At 43.1% G+C, this 18,863-nt stretch overlaps 1 protein-coding gene across 8 annotated transcripts in view; it reads right to left on the bottom strand.

Annotated features, from left to right (window-relative positions):
• ash1l (ash1 (absent, small, or homeotic)-like (Drosophila)) overlaps positions 1-18,863 on the bottom strand; it is a 271,172-nt gene that overhangs the window by 177,418 nt on the left and 74,891 nt on the right. For 7 of the 8 annotated variants that reach the window (XM_068022902.1, XM_068022898.1, XM_068022896.1 and 4 more), the window contains one exon: positions 140-4,268. In XM_068022902.1, the coding sequence (XP_067879003.1) occupies positions 140-4,268 (4,129 nt within the window). Of the gene's footprint in view, positions 1-139; positions 4,269-11,589; positions 11,681-18,863 lie in introns of all 8 variants that reach the window. The other variant, XM_068022900.1, reaches the window with a different exon arrangement.

The following is an 18,863-nucleotide window of genomic DNA, read 5'->3' as shown; positions in this document are numbered from 1 at the left end:
CCGGTCAGGGATATTAATTGCATGTCATCAGGCTCACTTTAAAACCTGAAAGTTTAAAGTTTACAGGTGCCACAATATCAAAACACCTTCAAACAAAGGCTATTTCCTTCCCTCCAAGATTTGCTCCATAAATTCCTACCTGGTGGTGTCTGGGATGTTCTTTCACTGGAAGGTGGCCTGTCCCTCCTTATTAACCTGTTCGGCAAGCTATCCTGAGAGGCAAGAAGTTCAGGACTATCAGACTGCTTCTTTCGCCCCATACCATTAGAGAGTTTACTAGGCTTGTAGCTTCCTATTGCACTTGTAAACAGATTGGTATGTTCTTCACTGATATTCGACTCTGAACTGGGCATGTATCGTTCCGAACATGAACCCACTAACCCATCCATACAGTCTATTTGGAGAGGAGTCTGCAATCCTACAGATATGGAACCATGTTCTGTTGAGTCCCTTCGGGCCCATTGATCCCCTCTACTTAGTAAGCCTTTTGATGATGTCAAGTGGGTATACGGCATATGACACCGGTGTTTGTCTTTGTGTTTATGTCTTTCTGACACAGCTTCTTTCCCATACGTATACCGTCGTAACAATGAAGGATTAACCGTTAAACTGTCCACAGATGGTGCAGTTTGTTCGGAGGAACGATGCTCCCGATGCTTGTGTCGATGCTTATGCTTATGTTCATGCATCCAACTATAAGCCATTTCTGCTGGAATGCTGGCATAAGTGCCCATGGACAAGAGAGAGGTCCGACTGCCAGCTAAGAAGGCCTCTGGTCTGAGAAGTCTGTGTTTCTTTTTGTGGTACTTGTTGGGGTTCAGGAGCAGGTGACCAGTATGCATGTAGGAGGGAGGTGGCATCGTACTACTCAGTGAGGGGGGAGGAGGAGGGGGAGGTGGGTACAGTGTTGGAGGATACCGTGCATAATAACCCAAACCCAGAGGGCCTGCTGAAACTGGGGTTGGAGAGTAAGGCATACTGTATGAAGGAAAGAAGCCACCATTTGCAAGGGGAAAACCCAGGCTGTGGACAAAAGGGACTTCAGCCATTGCATCTCGCATTTTTGGAGGCCTCCCCCTCTTCTTCTTCAGTTCAGGCTTTCGGACATAGTGCATAGGGTCGAAAGGGAAAGGCGGATGGGTGTAGAAGCTGCCAAAGTTGATTCGAAAGATAGAAGGAAGGATGTCTCTCGGGATATAGTGATGACTTCTGTGAGTTATTCTCAATTCACTCCACCTGGTTATAAGTTCCTCCAGTTCAGCAAGAAAAGTAGGGTCTTGTTTGCTCCGTAGCTGCAAATACTTCTTTTTCCGTTTCCTTTTCTGCCGTTTAAGCTTGTCATAGCTAAGATAATCATGCGTTCTGCGTTTGCATTTGTGTTTGTGTTTCTCTTTCAGTCCAGTTAGAACAGCTGCACTCTCAGGAGGCATTACAGAGACATGGTCAAAGGAATACCTTCGTTTCCTTGGTCCACAGAACTTCTCAGCCCTGTCTGATGTGCTGTTGTTGTCTGTTCCGATGCCACTGTCACTCGGGATGGTCTCCTCACTGTGAGATTCACTGATGGGTGAAGGGGTGGCCTCCTTCAGCGATGTTAACTCACACAGATGAGATGGGGAGTTTGGCAGCAACGTTGGAGGCGAAAGTTTCCTGCGCCCTTTAGAGGCTTTCCGCATCGCAAGTGTCTGCACCACATTGCCTTTGCTTCCATGCAAGTTTGGCACTGGGGTTGGTTCAATAAACCCAGCATCACTACTGACAGGACTCTGACTTCCACTCACTCCTGATGACTGGGAATAAGTTGGTGAAGGCAGGACATCAGTAACATTCGCAGTTGTTGACTGTGTGAAATTTGTAAGCACGTGTCCTAGTGTTGTGGTTGATGTTGGCGGTGATATCTTATTTTCGATAGACAACGTGCTACTTAGATATGGACCATCTAATGAGATTTTGGGTTTTCGGCCCCTTTTCTTGCCTATGTAAATAGTTCCTTTTTTACTAACATTAATTTGCTGGCCCAACTTGGAACCAAAGGTGGCAGTGAGAGTTGAGACAGTATTACTGAGTTTCGATTGCACTTTCCCTTTATTACTAGATCCACTTGCACTCAAAAGTATCTGGTTCAGAAGCTTTTTCCTTTTCAATGTTTTCATTTTGTTGATCTTTTTGATAAATTTCTTGTCTAAAAGTGTTTTCATTAATTGCCTCTTCCCTTTCTTGGTGGATTTCGTATCGGTTTCACTCCCCAGTTCAAAGTCATCACCTGTGGTCATTCTCTGAGCATGCTCTACTGGCTTATTCTTCACCTCAGTTGTGTCAAGCCCCTTGTGCCGTGCAGCTTCTGCTTCAGTTTCATCCAAATTATCTGTGACAGTTAACGGTGTGGAAAGCAATGCAGTTGGTGCTGCAGCTTTGGCTGCAGGCATCAACTGCTTTTTAGGCCTGCCCCGCCTCCGTTTTCCTGGAAGAGAGGCCACAAAAGTTTTACTGGGCACAATTTCAGTTTCTGGTTGAAGTATAGGAGGCTCTGTCTCCGTAATAAATTCCTTAGTCTTTGACACAGAAAGTACTTTGGAAGCAGGAATCTTTAAAGTCCTACGTGGAGGCTCTTCAAGTTGTGGCATAGGGTCAGGTTTTGCTCTGCCTCTTTTAGATTTATGAACATTTAAAGTACCACTTAATGACTGGGAATCTTGAGAACCATTTTTAGTGACTTTCTCTTCGTGGTGAGCTAGCAGAGAGATAAAATGTCTCCCACCCTCAGTTTTCTGGGATAATGGAGGTGAAATGCAAGCCTTAGCTAACTTTGGCAGTCGAGGCTTCACAATTTTAGTTTCAGCTAAAACAGGCGAAAATCCTGTGTTTCTGATCATTTGAGTCTGGTCAGTATGAATTTTTTGTTCTGTTCTATATGTGGCAGTTTTCAATAACCCTGATGACACTATAGGTGAAGGCAAACACTCACCAAAAGCAGCAACAGTGCTGCTGCTTGTAACCACTTTCATTCTCGGTCTCTTTCCTTTCCTTTTGTTTACAGGTTTAAGTTGGAGAGTAGAATTAGGGACTGGGCAGTTCTGGTACGTTCTTTGCAGTTGTTGATGTGCCACTTTCAATGTGCTAGGCTTGAATGAGGGTTTGCTATTCAGGACGCTTTTGAAGCTAGCCACAGTGCTGCCAGCAGAACTCGAAGTGTCAGTTTTAGGCACTGGAGAACACCCCGACTCGCGATTCCCCCCACTTAGCTGAGTGAATGCCTTGATGCTGTCCAAGCGTGGTAGCTGCAAACTATCCTCATTTGTACGCTCAGCTGTCACAGACTCTGCATTGAAACTGTGAGTATGGAGTTTGAAGCCAAAGTGAAGGGGTAGACTGCTTGATGGGGGTTGACTTTCAACTGTTGGTTTGCTGTGTGACTCTGAAATTACCACTACTGGGTCAGTTTCTATCTGGATGGAAGTGGACTGAGGAGGAGGAAAAGCAGCACTCCTGTTTAACGAAGCTGCAGGTCCTGCTGGTGAAGGTGCAGAGGGGGCACCTTCCACCCCTGCACCACTGGTGGACCTCCTCCCATAGATGTCAGTGCTAGATGCAGTTCTATCGTCTGTTGAAGTGCAATTTATTGCAGATTGCTTATCTAGTTTTGGGATCATGCGCTCTGCCTTCTCTGTAGAGGACGGCCGATCATGCTGGGATGAGATTCTTTCATTACACAATGCTGCATCATGCCCTGGAGATTCTTGCCTTATCAAAGCTTTTTCTAGAACAGAATCCTTATTAATTTGTATTAAAACAGTCTTGCCACAAGTTTTACTGTTGGCAATGTCCTTTGCAGATTGCGGAGCCTCCTGTTCGGTCAAGTTCACATTCTTGTAATCGACATAGGTTGGAGTGCTCAAGTGCTCCCTAACTGAGCTGGCAGCAGCAAGGCTAGCTTTCGGCTGGCCCAAATCTTTGTTCATCACCATTCCATTGCCAACCCCTTGCTTCCTAAACTTAGTTCTGGAAGACTTTGATACAGGACAGTTGTTTTTCAGCATTGCTGATTTTTCAATCAAAGATGCTTCGCCATTCATTTGTCCTTGTTCTTTTGTGTCAGCATTTCTGCTGCTCCCTGTGATACACACAGCAGCTTTACTACATTCAGAGTCTTCCAAACTTGAAGAAAGGGCTTTTTTTGTCTCTCCTCCTGTCTGTAGATAGCGACCTTCCTCCACAGAAGATTCAACCGTCTTCATTTCCTCACTTTTCTTGTGCAACTTCAGGGAACCCTGTTTATTTTGTAAAAAGAAAAGAAAGCGTCACACAAGGTTCTTAATCTAGTACAAAAAGAGCAAACCATTTTGTTCACCAATAAAGTATATCCAGAAATGACAATAAGGCATTTTCTGTGACCCAATATTTGCTACTAACAAACACTGTCCCTTTTTTAAAAATCCCCATAAATTCTGAAGCTACACCAACAACTTTCCTGAAAAAACTACGATCAAAGGATTGATCCATAGTGCGGTTTGTAAGATGGATGTGCAGGAGGGAACAGCTGAGATACAACTATGACCTCAGGGGGAACCAAAGGCAACAGTGAGCAATATATTTGAAGTTCTAAATGATAAAAGAACACCTTATTAACATTAGAATTGCCATAAAGGGCAATTACACTGACAATATTGGTCGGAGATTCTCTAAAATTAAACTTACCTACCATTTGAGTTAGAATATGAATTTTCTCCCCTACTGGTTACTGCTAACTTGGGTCTTAATTTTATTTTTATTTTGTCTTCACTATTTTCCTTTCTGTACAACATGAAAAAATAAGCTAGGAAGATCAAAGACACTGCCCTTGTTTTCCTTGCCACTAACTCGATCCCCATTCCCCTCCCCAGCCACAGACTCAGGCTGGACCAGACAGTTCACAACCTGTGTCCTGTTTGACCCTAAGTTGAGTTTTCAACCTTGTATCCTCTCCATCTCAAAAACTGGTTACTTCCACCTCCATGATATGGTCTTTCTCTGCCCCTGCCTCAGCAAAACTGTTGCTGAGACTCTCACCCATCTCTGTGACGCCTCCAAACCAGGCTATTCCAATGCCATCCTGGACTGCCTCCTGTTCCTCAAAACCTGTAAACTTCAGCTCATCCAGAACTGTGCTGCCCATATCCCATTTTACATTGACTCCTACTCACCCATCTGACTTGCATTGACTCAGTTTCCCAATGCTTTAAATATAAAAATTCCATCCTCATGCTTAAATGCCTTAATGGCCTTATTGTTCCCCATCTCTATAACCATCCCCAGATGATATACAATCTCACCCCAAACTTTGTGATCCTCTGAATCCAATCTCACGTGCTGTCTGTAGTCCATAATATCAGGTGAAGAACACACACAAACTTCTACCAAACTGAGTAATTACCTTTCCAAATTCCCATGTGTGCTTTATCAAGGCTTCTCAACAAAAGAATATTTCTGTGGCACAGCAGATACTACCACAACATATTCCACAGGACCAAAATAGTTAGCTTAAAAACAGAAGCATTTGCTGAACAAGCAGCCACATTGCAAGAATAGCTTAAAACCCACAATGTCTGAGGCAGCTGCCCTATAAAAATCTAGACAAATGTCTGTGGCAGGTACATCTTCAGTCTAGACAACTGAAATGATCTTTCTACAACAGGGGGCATCTCACATGTTCAGCACTGGTCTGCTCTATCAGTTTTCATCGCCATACCTTTGATTCAAAAACTGAACGGCAGCATAATGTTAAAATGCTTGCTTCACAACTGTGGTTAAGAGATTTTACACTATCTTGGCCAATTCAGAGGAAAAATATTTTGTAAGTTGGTAGATCCATGGTTGAATGGTGTTGCTTGGTTCAAACCTTCAAATATCTTTAAAGGATTTGTCTAGCATTCTAAATCGATAGTAGTATATAATTACACAGGCAATGAGTTGAATATAGTAGGACCTGTCTAGCAATTAGTAATGCAAAATTTCAACTTAGTCCACAAGCTGCTGTGCATTTGCAAATTAGTTTCTGCTTGTATACAACAAAATAGTCCTGGAACTCAGGTGCCTTCCCAGAAAGAGAAATGGGGGGAAAAAAATGACATATCTGACTTATGCTCACATTAAAATCCCCCCATATCTGCACTTACAACCCTCAAGAACTCCATGTTCCTCCAGCTCTTGTGCATCCCTCACTTTGCCCCACACTGGCAGCAGTACCTTCAGCTGCTCAGGACCCAAACTCTGGAATTCCCTCCTTAAACCACTTTGCCTCTCTCGCCACCTCGTTTAAGACCCTCCAGAAAACCTATTTGCCCAAGCTTCCGTCACTCATCCTAAATATCCCTTCTTTGGCTTGGTGTCAATTTTTGTCTGCTTAAGCTCCTGCGAAGCATGTTGGGCATTTGTCTACATTAACAATACCACATAAATGTAAATTGGCATTTGGATGAACACCATCAGAACTGTTTCCATCTGCTAAGTTAACTGGTCTTTTGCCTCCCACTTGCTGTGCATTTCTAGTTTGCCCAGTTTTACCTTTTATCTTTATTTATTTATTTTTTTATTTAGAGATACAGCACTGAAACAGGCCCTTCGGCCCACCGAGTCTGTGCCGACCATCAACCACCCATGTATACTAATCCTACACTAATTCCATATTCCTACCACATCCCCACCTGTCCCTATATTTCCCTACCACCTACCTATACTGGGGGCAATTTATAATGGCCAATTTACCTATCAACCTGCAAGTCTTTGGCATGTGGGAGGAAACCGGAGCACCCGGAGAAAACCCACGCAGACACAGGGAGAACTTGCAAACTCCACACAGACAGTACCCAGAATTGAACCCGGGTCCCTGGAGCTGTGAGGCTGCGGTGCTAACCACTGCGCCACTGTGCCGCCCCTTTATCAGCTACTCTGATTGGCTGGAGAGTGGCAAGGGAAGGGAAGGTTCAAAGAAAATTTAAATATTTCCCCTCTTCAAAAAAAAGAGGAAAATACACATATAACTTTCAAAATCCCAAATCTAAAAATAAAAACTTAATTTTTGGCAAGTTTTGTTCTTGAGGAAAAGGAAGTGAAAATTTCCAGTGGTCCTGTCCTCAGTTTCACCTTTAAAATTATAAATCCTACAAATCTTTCCCAAAAGTAACATTAGGGGATTTGGTGGGGGGGCGGGGGTTAGTGTGGTGGCACAGGAGGAGGAGTTCTTTAGGTTTCTCCAGAAATGCAGTACAGGTAACCAAGATTTCTGAGAACTTGTGTCATTGCTCTGGCCGGGGATATGCTTACATTTTGAGCTGTAAGATAATACAATAATGAAAGCCCCATACAATAAAAGCAACACCATATGAGGCCCCAAACTCCTATTCCTCTCTGCCTCCATCTTTCCCCTCTTCAAGAGCCTGGCTCTTTCATTCTCTTCTCACTTTCTCCATCTTCCCAACCCTCCATTTCTAGTTTTTCTTGCTCTCATCAACTGGCAGGTGCTTGTCGAAAGGAGGAGGTCGGAGTGGTCAAGTATGTCAAACGATATGCAGTCAAGGAATGAAGCTAAAGTCATAAAGGCTGCCGTTGGTGACTTTGAACAAGACGGCCTGAGTGCTGTGGGCAGTGGAAAAAAAGACTTGCATTTTTATTTTATATAGTGCCTTTCACAATCTCAGGATGACCTAAAGCACTTTAAGGGTAAATTGTGTTTGACTAATTTGATCAAGTTCTTTGAAGAAGTAACGGCAAGAGCTGATGAAAGTAAAGCAGTTGATGTGTACATGGACTTTCAAAGGGCTTCTGACAAAGAACCAATAATAGATTTATTAGCAAATTTAAATCCATAGGATTAAAGGGACAGTGGAAGCTTAGATACAAAATTAGATAGTGACTGAAAGCAAAGAGTAGTAGTGAACTGCTATTTAACTGACTGGAGGGAGGTATATAGTGGGGCTCTCCAGAAGTCGATATTAGGACCACTGCTCTTTCTGACATATGTATTAATGATTTGGACATGGGTAAACAGGGCATAAATTCAAGGTTTGCAGATGATATAAAACTCAGAACTGTACTAAACCATGAGGAGGAAAGTAACGGGCTTCAGTGGGGCATAGACAGACTCGTGAAATGGACAGACATGTCAGAAGAAATTTAACGCAGAGAAGTGTAAAGTAATATGCTATGCTAGGGAGAATGAGGAGAAGCAACATAAACTAAATGGCACAATTTTAAAGAGGGAGTATGAATAGAGACCCCTGAAAAAGCTGTTTAAATAATATAGGATCCTTGGGTTTGTTAATAAAGGAATCTACAGTACAAAAGGAAGTTATTCCAAACTTTTTTTAAAATTCTTTCGTAGGATATGGGCATCACTGGCAAGGCCAGCATTTGTTGCCCATCCCTAATTGCCCTTGATAACTGAGTGGCTTACTAACTATTTCAGAGGGCAGTTAAGAGTCAAACACATTGCTGTGGGTCTGGAGTCACACGTAGGCAAGACCAGGTAAAGATGGCAGATTTCCTTCCCTAAAAGGACATTCGTGAACCAGATGGGTTTTTATGACAATCGGTGATAGTTTCATGGAAGCTGTTTCATGGCACCATTACGGAGACTAGCTTTCAATTCCAGATTTTTATTAATGAATTGAATTAAAATTCCACCAGCTGCCATGGTGGGATTTCAACCCATGTCTGCAAGGCATTAGCCTGGACCTCTGGATTACTGGTCCAGTCACATTACCACTAGCCACCATCTTCCCTTTATAAAACACTGGCTTTCAGATGCAGCAGTGTATTCTATTTTGGGATACACACTTTAGGAAGGATGGCAGGCCGTGGAGAGGGTGCTCAGAAGATTTATTAGAATGGTTCCAGGGATGAGGGACCTCAGTTATGTAGCGAGACTGAAGAAGCTGGTTGTTCTCCTTAAAGCAGAGATGGTTTAAGGGGAGATTTGATGGACGTGTTCAAAATCATGAAGGGGGGTTTCGAAAGAGTAAATAAGGTGAAACTGTTTCCAGTGGCAGGAGGGTTGGTAACCAGAGGACACAAGGGCAAAAGAACTACAGGTGACTTTTTTTTTTAACAAAAAGTGAGTTGTTATCGGAAATGGACGGCTTGAAGAGGGGAATAAATTTCAGGGATATGGGGAAACAGAAGGGGAGAAGGATTTAAAGAGCTTGCACAGGCACAATAGGTTGAATAACCTTCTTCTGTGCTAGATTATTCTAATAATTTGCAGCCAATTAAGTACTTTTAATGAAATGTAGTCACTGTTGATGAACGAAAGGAATCCAATAGGAAATTATGGGGGAGTTGAGTACAGAGAAGGGAAAACTAGTTCAAGAATATTACAGAAGAAAAAGGAAGTTAGAGACGGAAATGATAGTTGGAAAGGTTTTGTTTCTGAGGAGGGTCAGTAATAAGTTTGAAAGGAAGGGAAACGTAGCCTGTGCAAAGGGAGACATCAACCATGGTAATGAACGCTGTGGCAAGTGTTGGGCAGCAAGGAGACTGAGGGAGCAGGAAGTGGGCCATACAGAAAATTTGCTGTGTCAGGAATCAGTGGAAGATGTGCAGAGGGATAAGGGGTCAGAGCTGCAGGCAGGGGCTCTCTGGGATGTGGATGGGAATTGGGGTGCAGAGAACTTGTGGAGTGTTTATTTTTGATATGAAATAAGAAAAAGTTCATAAGCTCCTGACACAGTGCTGGAAACAAGAGGGGGCTAGGAGAGTCAGAGGAGATTCTTGGCCATTGAAGGGCAGGATTCATACATGCCTCCTTCTCAGGGTGATCTGGAGTAGTGGGAGGACTTAACTATGGAATGAGAGGCACAATCTTGCTTGAGATGAAAGAACAAGTCAGAATTGAATCTATAATAAACTCCTATTAAAGTTCAGTGATCATCCCTCCACCTCCACGCACGCACCCCTCCCCCCCCCCCCCCCCACCTCAACGTGTATTAGGTTACAACACAGTCTGTTCAACTTTACAGGTGTACAATGCAACAGTTGAACAATGGCTATTTTGTGACTTTGTAGCTGAGTGGTGATAAATTGCCCAACCACACAGAACGATGAGTAAGCAGTTACCCCATTCAGAGTAACCACTTCACTTTCAGTTAGAACGGAGAACCAGAAATTCACATCAGGCTCTATTGTGACAAAATTCAAGATAGCAGAACCATGGGACACAGGACCAGCAGTTTAAAAAAATCTGCAAGACAAGTTAAAACCATAGATCCACTGACTGAGAATATACTCAAGTGCTATATATGCAGGTGATTTGTTTTTTTTAAAAAAGCAGCAACCATAAGATGTTACTCCAGTGTGTTGCCACATACAGGATGTGCGAGTTGACCTTGGAATACATTCATCAGACATTCAACCCCTGCTCTCAGGCCCACGTTTCTGTCCTTGGCCTGCTGCAGTGTTCCAGTGAACATCAACGCAAGCTTGAGGGACAGCACCTCATTTTCCGATTAGGTACTCTACAGCCTTCTGGATTGAACATTGAGAGCATGACTGACCCTTATTTATTATATTTTAACATTTTTTATCATGCGCCTGCCTTAAACTTGGATTTTCATGTTTGCACTTTTAGACAGAGCTGTTCATTACTCTATTATCAGTCTCTGTGCACTAATGCTTTGTCCTTCATCACACCATGACCTCCTGGTCAGTTAATCTCTCCTGCCCTCTGCCTATCACACACCTTCCCTTTTGTTCTCTTCCCCCCACCCCCGCTTCACTTGCTTAAAACCTATTACATTTCTAACCTTTGCCAGTTCTGATGAAAGGTCACAGACCTGAAACGTTAATTCTGCTTCTCTCTCCACAGATGGTGCCAGACCTACTGAGTATTTCCATCACTTTGTTTTTATTTCAGATTTCCAGTATCTGCAGTATTTTGCTTTTATTTTATTGGAATACATTAACTGGTTCACAGTGCAGATTGCATAGTCACTGGTCTATTTGGGTCTAGTACCTATATTCACTTCAATTTGTGATTATGCAGGCAATTTCATACCGGTAAGAAAATGAATTGTATCCATGCAGCCATTAGCATAAACCAGTAAGATCATCCCAAGCTTGGATCAGCCCACTTTGAACTCTATCAGCGGTATGACAAATAGGTCATTATTAGAAGGAAGGAAGTGTAATTTTGCGAACTGATGCTGAGAATAGTGCCATAAAAATACATCACGTTACTAAAGACCCTATCTTTGGCTTTAGTATCATGTCCTATTGCTAAACTGATAACTCCTGACTAAGAGGGCAAGGCCATTTAACCACTGGACTTCTCCGAAAGATACCATCAATGTTACTCTGCACTAAATGGCACATAAAAGGTCCCGTGATTGAACAGCATCCCACTGACCATAAGAATTAATCCATTCAGACCAGGGAAGCCAGAGACATGATTACTGGCCCATGCTGGGTTAACTCTCAACAAGGGTAAGTTGCATAACTGCTCTTAGATAAGGAGCAAAAGCAAACTGATCGCTAACCTGCGACACGGTAGATAATAGGCAAAAAAGGATCGGACTCAATTGCAATACTCCTCCAGTCAAAGTACTTGAATGCACTCACATGGATTCTACGGTTATAGATGGACCACTCAGGTGAGGTACCTGGAGTGAGCTTGCAATCTGTGAAGTGTACTCCAGCAAGAGTAAGCATCCTGAAGAACAAAAAGTGCCAGACAAAATCAAGTTCTGCTGTGGAACAACGCACCAAATATTTTCCAATGTCACTCATCCAGCAGCCAAAATAAAGACAAGTTTAGCTCAATCAAGGAGGACCTGAGGACTCCCTCCCAGCTATTCCCTCATCTCTGAAGTTGTCCGAATTGTGTAAATGCTGACTATCAGATAAAAGCAGAAAACCTTTGGGGAGGAGGAGTAAGAAATACTGTTACAGTCCTCAAACTGGTCAGTTATAAACTGTAGACAACTGACATAGGAAATCTGACGCTACAATAACGTGACACTACAATAAAAGGCTCCAGTATTAAGCCAGTTTTGCTGTTCCAACGATCACGCTGACCCCTATAGTTAATTGACACTATAAATGTATTAAAGAAAATGGGAATCCTAAAGACACACAGCAAACAACAAACTAAACACAAAGAGCGTCAACTGATCCAGGCTGGAGAGGAGAGTGCCCTTGGGTCCTGGACCCTAAAGAAATATGGCAAGGCCAAATAGCACAAATATTTACTATGCTGAGACCACCAACAGTACAGCATCCATTTTTGTTAAATATTAGCAGACATTTGACATATATGCATTAAAATATTACAATTCTTTGACTAAAGGAAGAAATGCCAATAGGATTATATACCAGGGTCTGAACAGGAAAACCTTTGAGGAATGGAGTAAAAGGTTTTGGGAGGGGGAAAACAGAATAAGTAGCATTTGTTGGATGTTACAAAGATTTAGTAAGTTCCAAATTATTGATTTTTCTTTAGAAAAAACAATAGGTTTAGATGCTCTGTTCTGATGAGAGGCCATCGAACTGAAACAAACTGTCTTGCCCTCTCCATAGATGCTGCCAGCAGACCTGCTTCCAGCATTTTTCATTCTATTATAATTGGTTTAGAGCACCAGCAATCCCACAATAATACACCCCCACAAACAGGTAGAATTTTACATCAGAATCTGACCTTTCACTTCATGGGACTTGGAATTAAATCCAGGCCAGACTGATATGATACAAGTTCCTCCTTTCTGAATAAAGGGGTTCCAGTGAAATGTAAATCCAGATCTTAGCAAATGTTAGCTTATAACATAGAATTCTGTAATTTAGCACCAACTGACAATCTCACTCCAGAAGGCCACAAGATTCCCTGATGCATGAAACAGAAATTTATGTTTACATGAACAGGCTGAGGCTTTTTCAGAAATCTGCGAGAGATCTTTTAATTTATGCAGGGCAGACGTAAAGATGATGTTTCCACTTGTGGGGAAAGCCAGAACTAGGGTCCATGAGTACAAGATAGTCACTAATAAATCTAAAAGGTAATTCAGAAGTAACTTCTTTATTCAGAGAGTGGTGTGAATAACGAACTCACTACCACAGAGAGTGGCTGAGACAACTCGAACAGATGAATTTAAGGGGAAGCTAGGTAAACGCCCGACAGTGAAGAGGGCAAAAGGAAAAGAAAATGAAGTCAGATGAAGTAAGGTGGAGCATAAATTCCAGCATAGCCTTATTAGGCCGATAGTATTTACAGCACAGATACAGGCTATGTAATACTATGTAAGTATCAGAGACCAACAAAACATTTGTAGTGAAATTAATATCTTTATTGCAACAGTATTTCTTTAAACCCCACCCCATGCCAGTCCATCCTGCCCATGCCATACCCATCCCATTCATCCCTCTATCATCGCCCCCTCATCTCCCATCCCACCCCTTCATCATATACCATCCCCATGCCCCATTCCACACCTGTCCCACAACCCCCCCATACTATCCCCCGAAGCCACGCCGTTCTCTCCCAACCCTCCCTCCCATGCTGCCCCTCCGTCCCCTCCATCACCCCCACATTATTCCTCCCCCTCCCACCAACTAATCCAACCATGCCACCCCCCACATACCAGGGGAGCAGCAAGGTGGGGCCCAGTAACTATGGTGTGTGCCAGGCTCCGCCCACCAAATGAAACCAGCAACCAATTAAAAAATGTGGACAGACAAAAACTATTACAGATGATGCTGTGCTATCCTCAAATTGGGGTTAAAGAACATTATTAAGTAGAGCAGAATGAGCAGTTTTTCAACTATATCTAACCCAATACTAACAGATAGTTGATGAGGTGATGCAGGTGCTTAATGCTCAGAGATAAGGCATCAATGATAAAGATTTTAATTATCAGCGGTCATTCATTTCTGTTGACCCAGCTGGACTTAGTACTGCCTGTCCCCATAACACTGAAAAGATTTTGGGCAATCAGCCACTGACACATGATCTTTAAGGATCTGAACTGATCTGCATTCCTTTGCGTTAGTAATATCCAGTACTTTACTCAACCTTTCAGGTATTTATATAGCAAGCAGTCAGGACAGCATTTTCACCTGCCTCCACTGAAAAATGTATTTGAAACTTATACAATATCCAGTTGTAGAAGAACATTTTAGTGATCAATTTTTCTACTGGTGTGGCAATATAACCAAGGGATATTGTCCAATCCCAATAGCACTTCACACACTTTCATTGTGAAATTAAATTTAGCCACAGCATCAAGGCTTGACCTGTGAATCTTCACACATTAACTTATTCTTAAATATACTCCACTGAAACACAAACAGCACTTTGGGGCTATAATGCATTTAACTTTCCTTTAAAGTTTAAGGTAAAAGTGCCTGTATTTTTCTTCATATTCCCTCATTAGTGTGTGCTTTGGGAGACAGTTTCAAATATTTCCATTCCTTCCTGTGGAGGATGCAGCTGACTTGTTGGTACCTCCTTCTAAATCAGCCACTATCAAAGCAGCATCACACCACTCTACAGCGCCATTGATTAGAATATCAGCCTTTGGTTATTTAACTCTTTTACATGTAAACACTCTTAAAGTCTGCTAACGACTAATATTCAAACATGCTTCAGATAATGCTTAGTGGTCTCAACATGGGCTAGAGCTGAAACTCTTAATTAATATGTGTTTCTGATCATCATAGGAGATGGTTGTCTCTATATAAAGTGGCAGACTGAGGTCTAATTAAAAAGTTACGTGGGTGGTAAGTAAACATTTGGCACCAGGTTGAAAAAGCTCACTTGTCAACTCACTGCAGTGAAATTCTCGGTCTTCATCAAACTCAAAAACATCAACTCTGCAGCTTGCAAAAGTCATCACTTCACTGCCGCTCCTCAAAACTTCCTTCTCTGCTTTCTTCCTTCTTCCACTGACTATAGGGCAGTTCAGATTTAACTACCTTTTTCAGCAGGTGGGTTGTCAATGGAAGCACCAGGGACTGAGGCTAAGGAAGTTAAGGATAGTATCAAATAGTATAAATTGAAAGACAAAACATAAATACTGCAAAGATTAGTGGTAGGTCTGAAAGGGGGGGGGGGGGGGGGAGAAAAGAGAAACTAGAGTACAAAAGAAAGCTAGCTAGAAATATAAAAACAGATAGAGTTTCTACAAGTATTTAAAAAGGAAAAGAGTAACTAGTGAGTGTTGGTCCCTTGGAGGGCGAGACTGGGGAATTAATAATGGGAATCAAGGAAATGGCGGAAGCGTTGAACAGGTATTTTGTGTCTGCTTCGCTGCAGAATCCCAAGAATACTTGAAAATCAAGAGGTAAAAGAGAGGGAGGAACTTTTTTAAAAAATCACAAATCACTAGAGAAAAAGTGCTGGGAAAAATATTAGAACTAAAGGCTGACAAGTCCCCTGGACCTGATGGCCTGCATCCTAGGGTCTTAAAAGAGACTGCAGAGATAGTAGATGCATTGGTTGCGATCTTCCAAAATTCCCCAGTTTCTGGAAAGGTCCTAGCGGATTGGAAAATCATAAATGTAACACCTCTATTCAAGAATGGAGGGAGACAGAAAGCAGAAAACTTTGGGCCAGTTAGCCTTAATATTTGTCATAGGGAAAATGCTATAATCCATTATTAGGGAGGTTATAGCAGGACATTTAGAAAATCATAATACAATCAGATAGAGTTAACATGGTTTGTGAAAGAGAAATTGCGTTTGACTAATTTATTAGAGTTCTTGGAAGAAATAACAAGCAAGGTGCATAAAGGGGAACCTGTAGATGAGATGTTGTGAACTCGGATTTGCAAAAGACATTTGATAAGGTGTCACATCAAACGTTACTACTCAAAATAAGAGTTCATGGTGTAGGGGGTAACATATTAGCATGGATACAGGATGGTTCACTAACAAGAAGCAGAGTGTAGGGATAAATGGGCCATTTTTGGGTTGGCAAGCTGTAACTAGTCGAGTGCCGCAGGGATCAGTGCTGGGGCCTCAACTATTTACAATCTATATCAATGACTTGGATGAAGGGACCAAATGTATCATAGCTAAATTTGCTGATGACACAAAGACAGGTAGGAAAATAAGTTCTCAAGAGGACATAAAAAATCTACAAAGGGATTTAGATAGGCTAAGTGAATGGGAAAATATCTGGCAGATGGAGTATAATGTGGGAAAATGTGAACTTGTTCACTTTGGCAGGAAGAATAGAAAAGCAGTATATTACTTAAATGGAGAGAGGCTGCAGTACTCCACAGTATAGAGGGATCTGGATGTGCTGGTACATGAATCACAATAAGTTAATATGCAGGTACAGCAAGTGATTAGGGAGGCAAATGGAATGTTGGCATTTATTGCAAGGAAAAATGGAGTATAAATATAGGGAAGCCTTGCTAAAGCTGTACAGGGCCTTAGTTAGATCACATCTGGCGTACTGTGTACAGTTTTGGTCTCCTGACTTAAGAAAGAATACAATTACATTAGAAGCAGTTCACAGAAGATTCATTTGACTGATTCCTGGGATGAAGGGGGTATCTTCTGAAGAAAGATTCAGCTGGCTGGGCCTGTATCCATTGGAGTTTAGAAGAATGAGAGGTTATCTTATTGAAACATACAAGATCCTAAAGGGACTTGGCAAGATGGATGCCAAGAGGATGTTTCCCCTTGTGGAGGAGTCCAGAACTAGGGGACACAGTTTAAAAATCAGGGGTCTCCCATTTAAGACTGAGATGAAGAGAACTTTTTTCTCTGAGGGTTGTTCGTCTGTGGAATTCTCTTCCCCAGATACCAGTGGAGGCTGGGTCATTGAATATATTCAAAGTTGCGTTTGACAGATTTTTGATTGACAAAAGAGTCGAGGGTTAAGGGGGGTAGACAGGAAAGTGGAGTTGAGGCCACGAGATCAGCCATGATCTTACTTTTTTTTTTATTCATTCATGGGATGTGGGCATCACTGGCCAGGCCAGCATTTGTTCCCCATCCCTAATTGCCTTTGAGAAGGTGGTGGTGAGCTGCCTTCTTGAACTGCTGCAGTACATTTGCGGTAGGTATACCCACAGTGCCGTTAGGAAGGGAGTTCCAGGATTTTGACCCAGCGACGGTGAAGGAACGGCGATATAGTTCCAAGTCAGGATGATGTGTAACTTGGAGGGGAACTTGCAGGTGGTGGTGTTCCCATGTATTTGCTGCCCTTGTCCTTCTAGTTGGTGGAGGTCGCGGGTTTGGAAGGTGCTGTCTAAGGAGCCTTGGTGCGTTGCTGCAGTGCATCTTGTAGATGGTACACACTGCTGCCACTGTGCGTCGGTGTTGGAGGGAGTGAATGTTTGTGGATGGGGTGCCAATCAAGCGGTTTGCTTTGTCCTGGATGGTGTCGAGCTTCTTGAGTGTTGTTGGAGCTGCACCCATCCAGGCAAGTGGAGAGTATTCCATCACACTCCTGACTTGTGCCTTGTAGATGGTGGACAGGCTTTGGGGAGTCAGGAGGTGAGTTACTCGCCTCAGGATTCCCAGCCACTGACCTGCTCTTGTAGCCACGGTATTTATATGGCTACTCCAGTTCAGTTTCTGGTCAATGGTAGCCCCTAGGATGTTGATAGTGGGGGATTCAGCGACGGTAATGCCATTGAATGTCAAGGGGAGATGGTTAGATTCTCTCTTGTTGGGGATGGTCATTGCCTGGCACTTGTGTGGTGCAAATGTTACTTGCCACTTATCAGCCCAAGCCTGGCTATTGTCCAGGTCTTGCTGCATTTCTACACGGACTGCTTCAGTATCTGAGAAGTCACGAATGGTGTTGAACATCATGCAATCATCAGCGAACATCCCCACTTCTGACCTTATGATTGAAGGAAGGTCATTGATGAAGCAGCTGAAGATGGTTGGGCCGAGGACACTACCCTGAGGAATTCCTGCAGTGATGTCCTGGAGCTCAGATGATTGACACATAACAACCACAACCATCTTCCTTTGCGCTAGGTATGACTCCAGCCAGCGGAGGGTTTTCCCCGATTCCCACTGACCTCAGTTTTGCTAGGGCTCCTTGATGCCATACTCGGTCAAATGCTGCCTTGATGTCAAGGGCAGTCACTCTCACCTCACCTATTGAGTTCAGCTCTTTTGTCCATGTTTGAACCAAGGCTGTAATGAGGTCAGGAGCTGAGTGGTCCTGGCGGAACCCAAACTGAGCGTCACTGAGCAAGTTATTGCTAAGCAAGTGCCACTTGATGGCACTGTTGATGACACCTTCCATCACTTTACTGATGTTTGTGAGTAGGCTGATGGGGCGGTAATTGGCCGGGTTGGACTTGTCCTGCTTTTTGTGGACAGGACATACCTGGGCAATTTTCCACATTGCTGGGTAGATGCCAGTGTTGTAGCTGTACTGGAACAGCTTGGCTAGGGGCGCGGCAAGTTCTGGAGCACAGGTCTTCAGTACTATTGCCGGAATATTGTCAGGGCCCATAGCTTTTGCAGTATCCAGTGCCTTCAGTCGTTTCTTGATATCACGCGGAGCGAATCGAATTGGCTGAAGTCTGGCATCTGTGATGCTGGGGACTTCAGGAGGAGGCCGAGATGGATCATCAACTCGGCACTTCTGGCTGAATATTGTTGCAAATGCTTCAGCCTTATCTTTCGCACTGATGTGCTGGGCTCCCCCATCATTGAGGATGGGGATATTTGTGGAGCCTCTTCTTCCTGTTAGTTGTTTAATTGTCCACCACCATTCACGGCTGGATGTGGCAGGACTGCAGAGTTTAGATCTGATCCGTTGGTTATGGGATCGATTAGCTCTGTCTATCGCATGCTGCTTACGCAGTTTGGCACACAGATAGTCCTGTGTTGTCGCTTCACCAGGTTGACACCTCATTGAGGTATAC

This window comes from Heterodontus francisci, chromosome 46, assembly GCF_036365525.1.
Source record: "Heterodontus francisci isolate sHetFra1 chromosome 46, sHetFra1.hap1, whole genome shotgun sequence".
Taxonomy (NCBI): Eukaryota; Metazoa; Chordata; class Chondrichthyes; order Heterodontiformes; family Heterodontidae; genus Heterodontus; species Heterodontus francisci.
The sequence above is the reverse complement of the archived record's forward strand: the minus strand, read 5'-3'. Positions and strand labels throughout refer to the sequence as shown.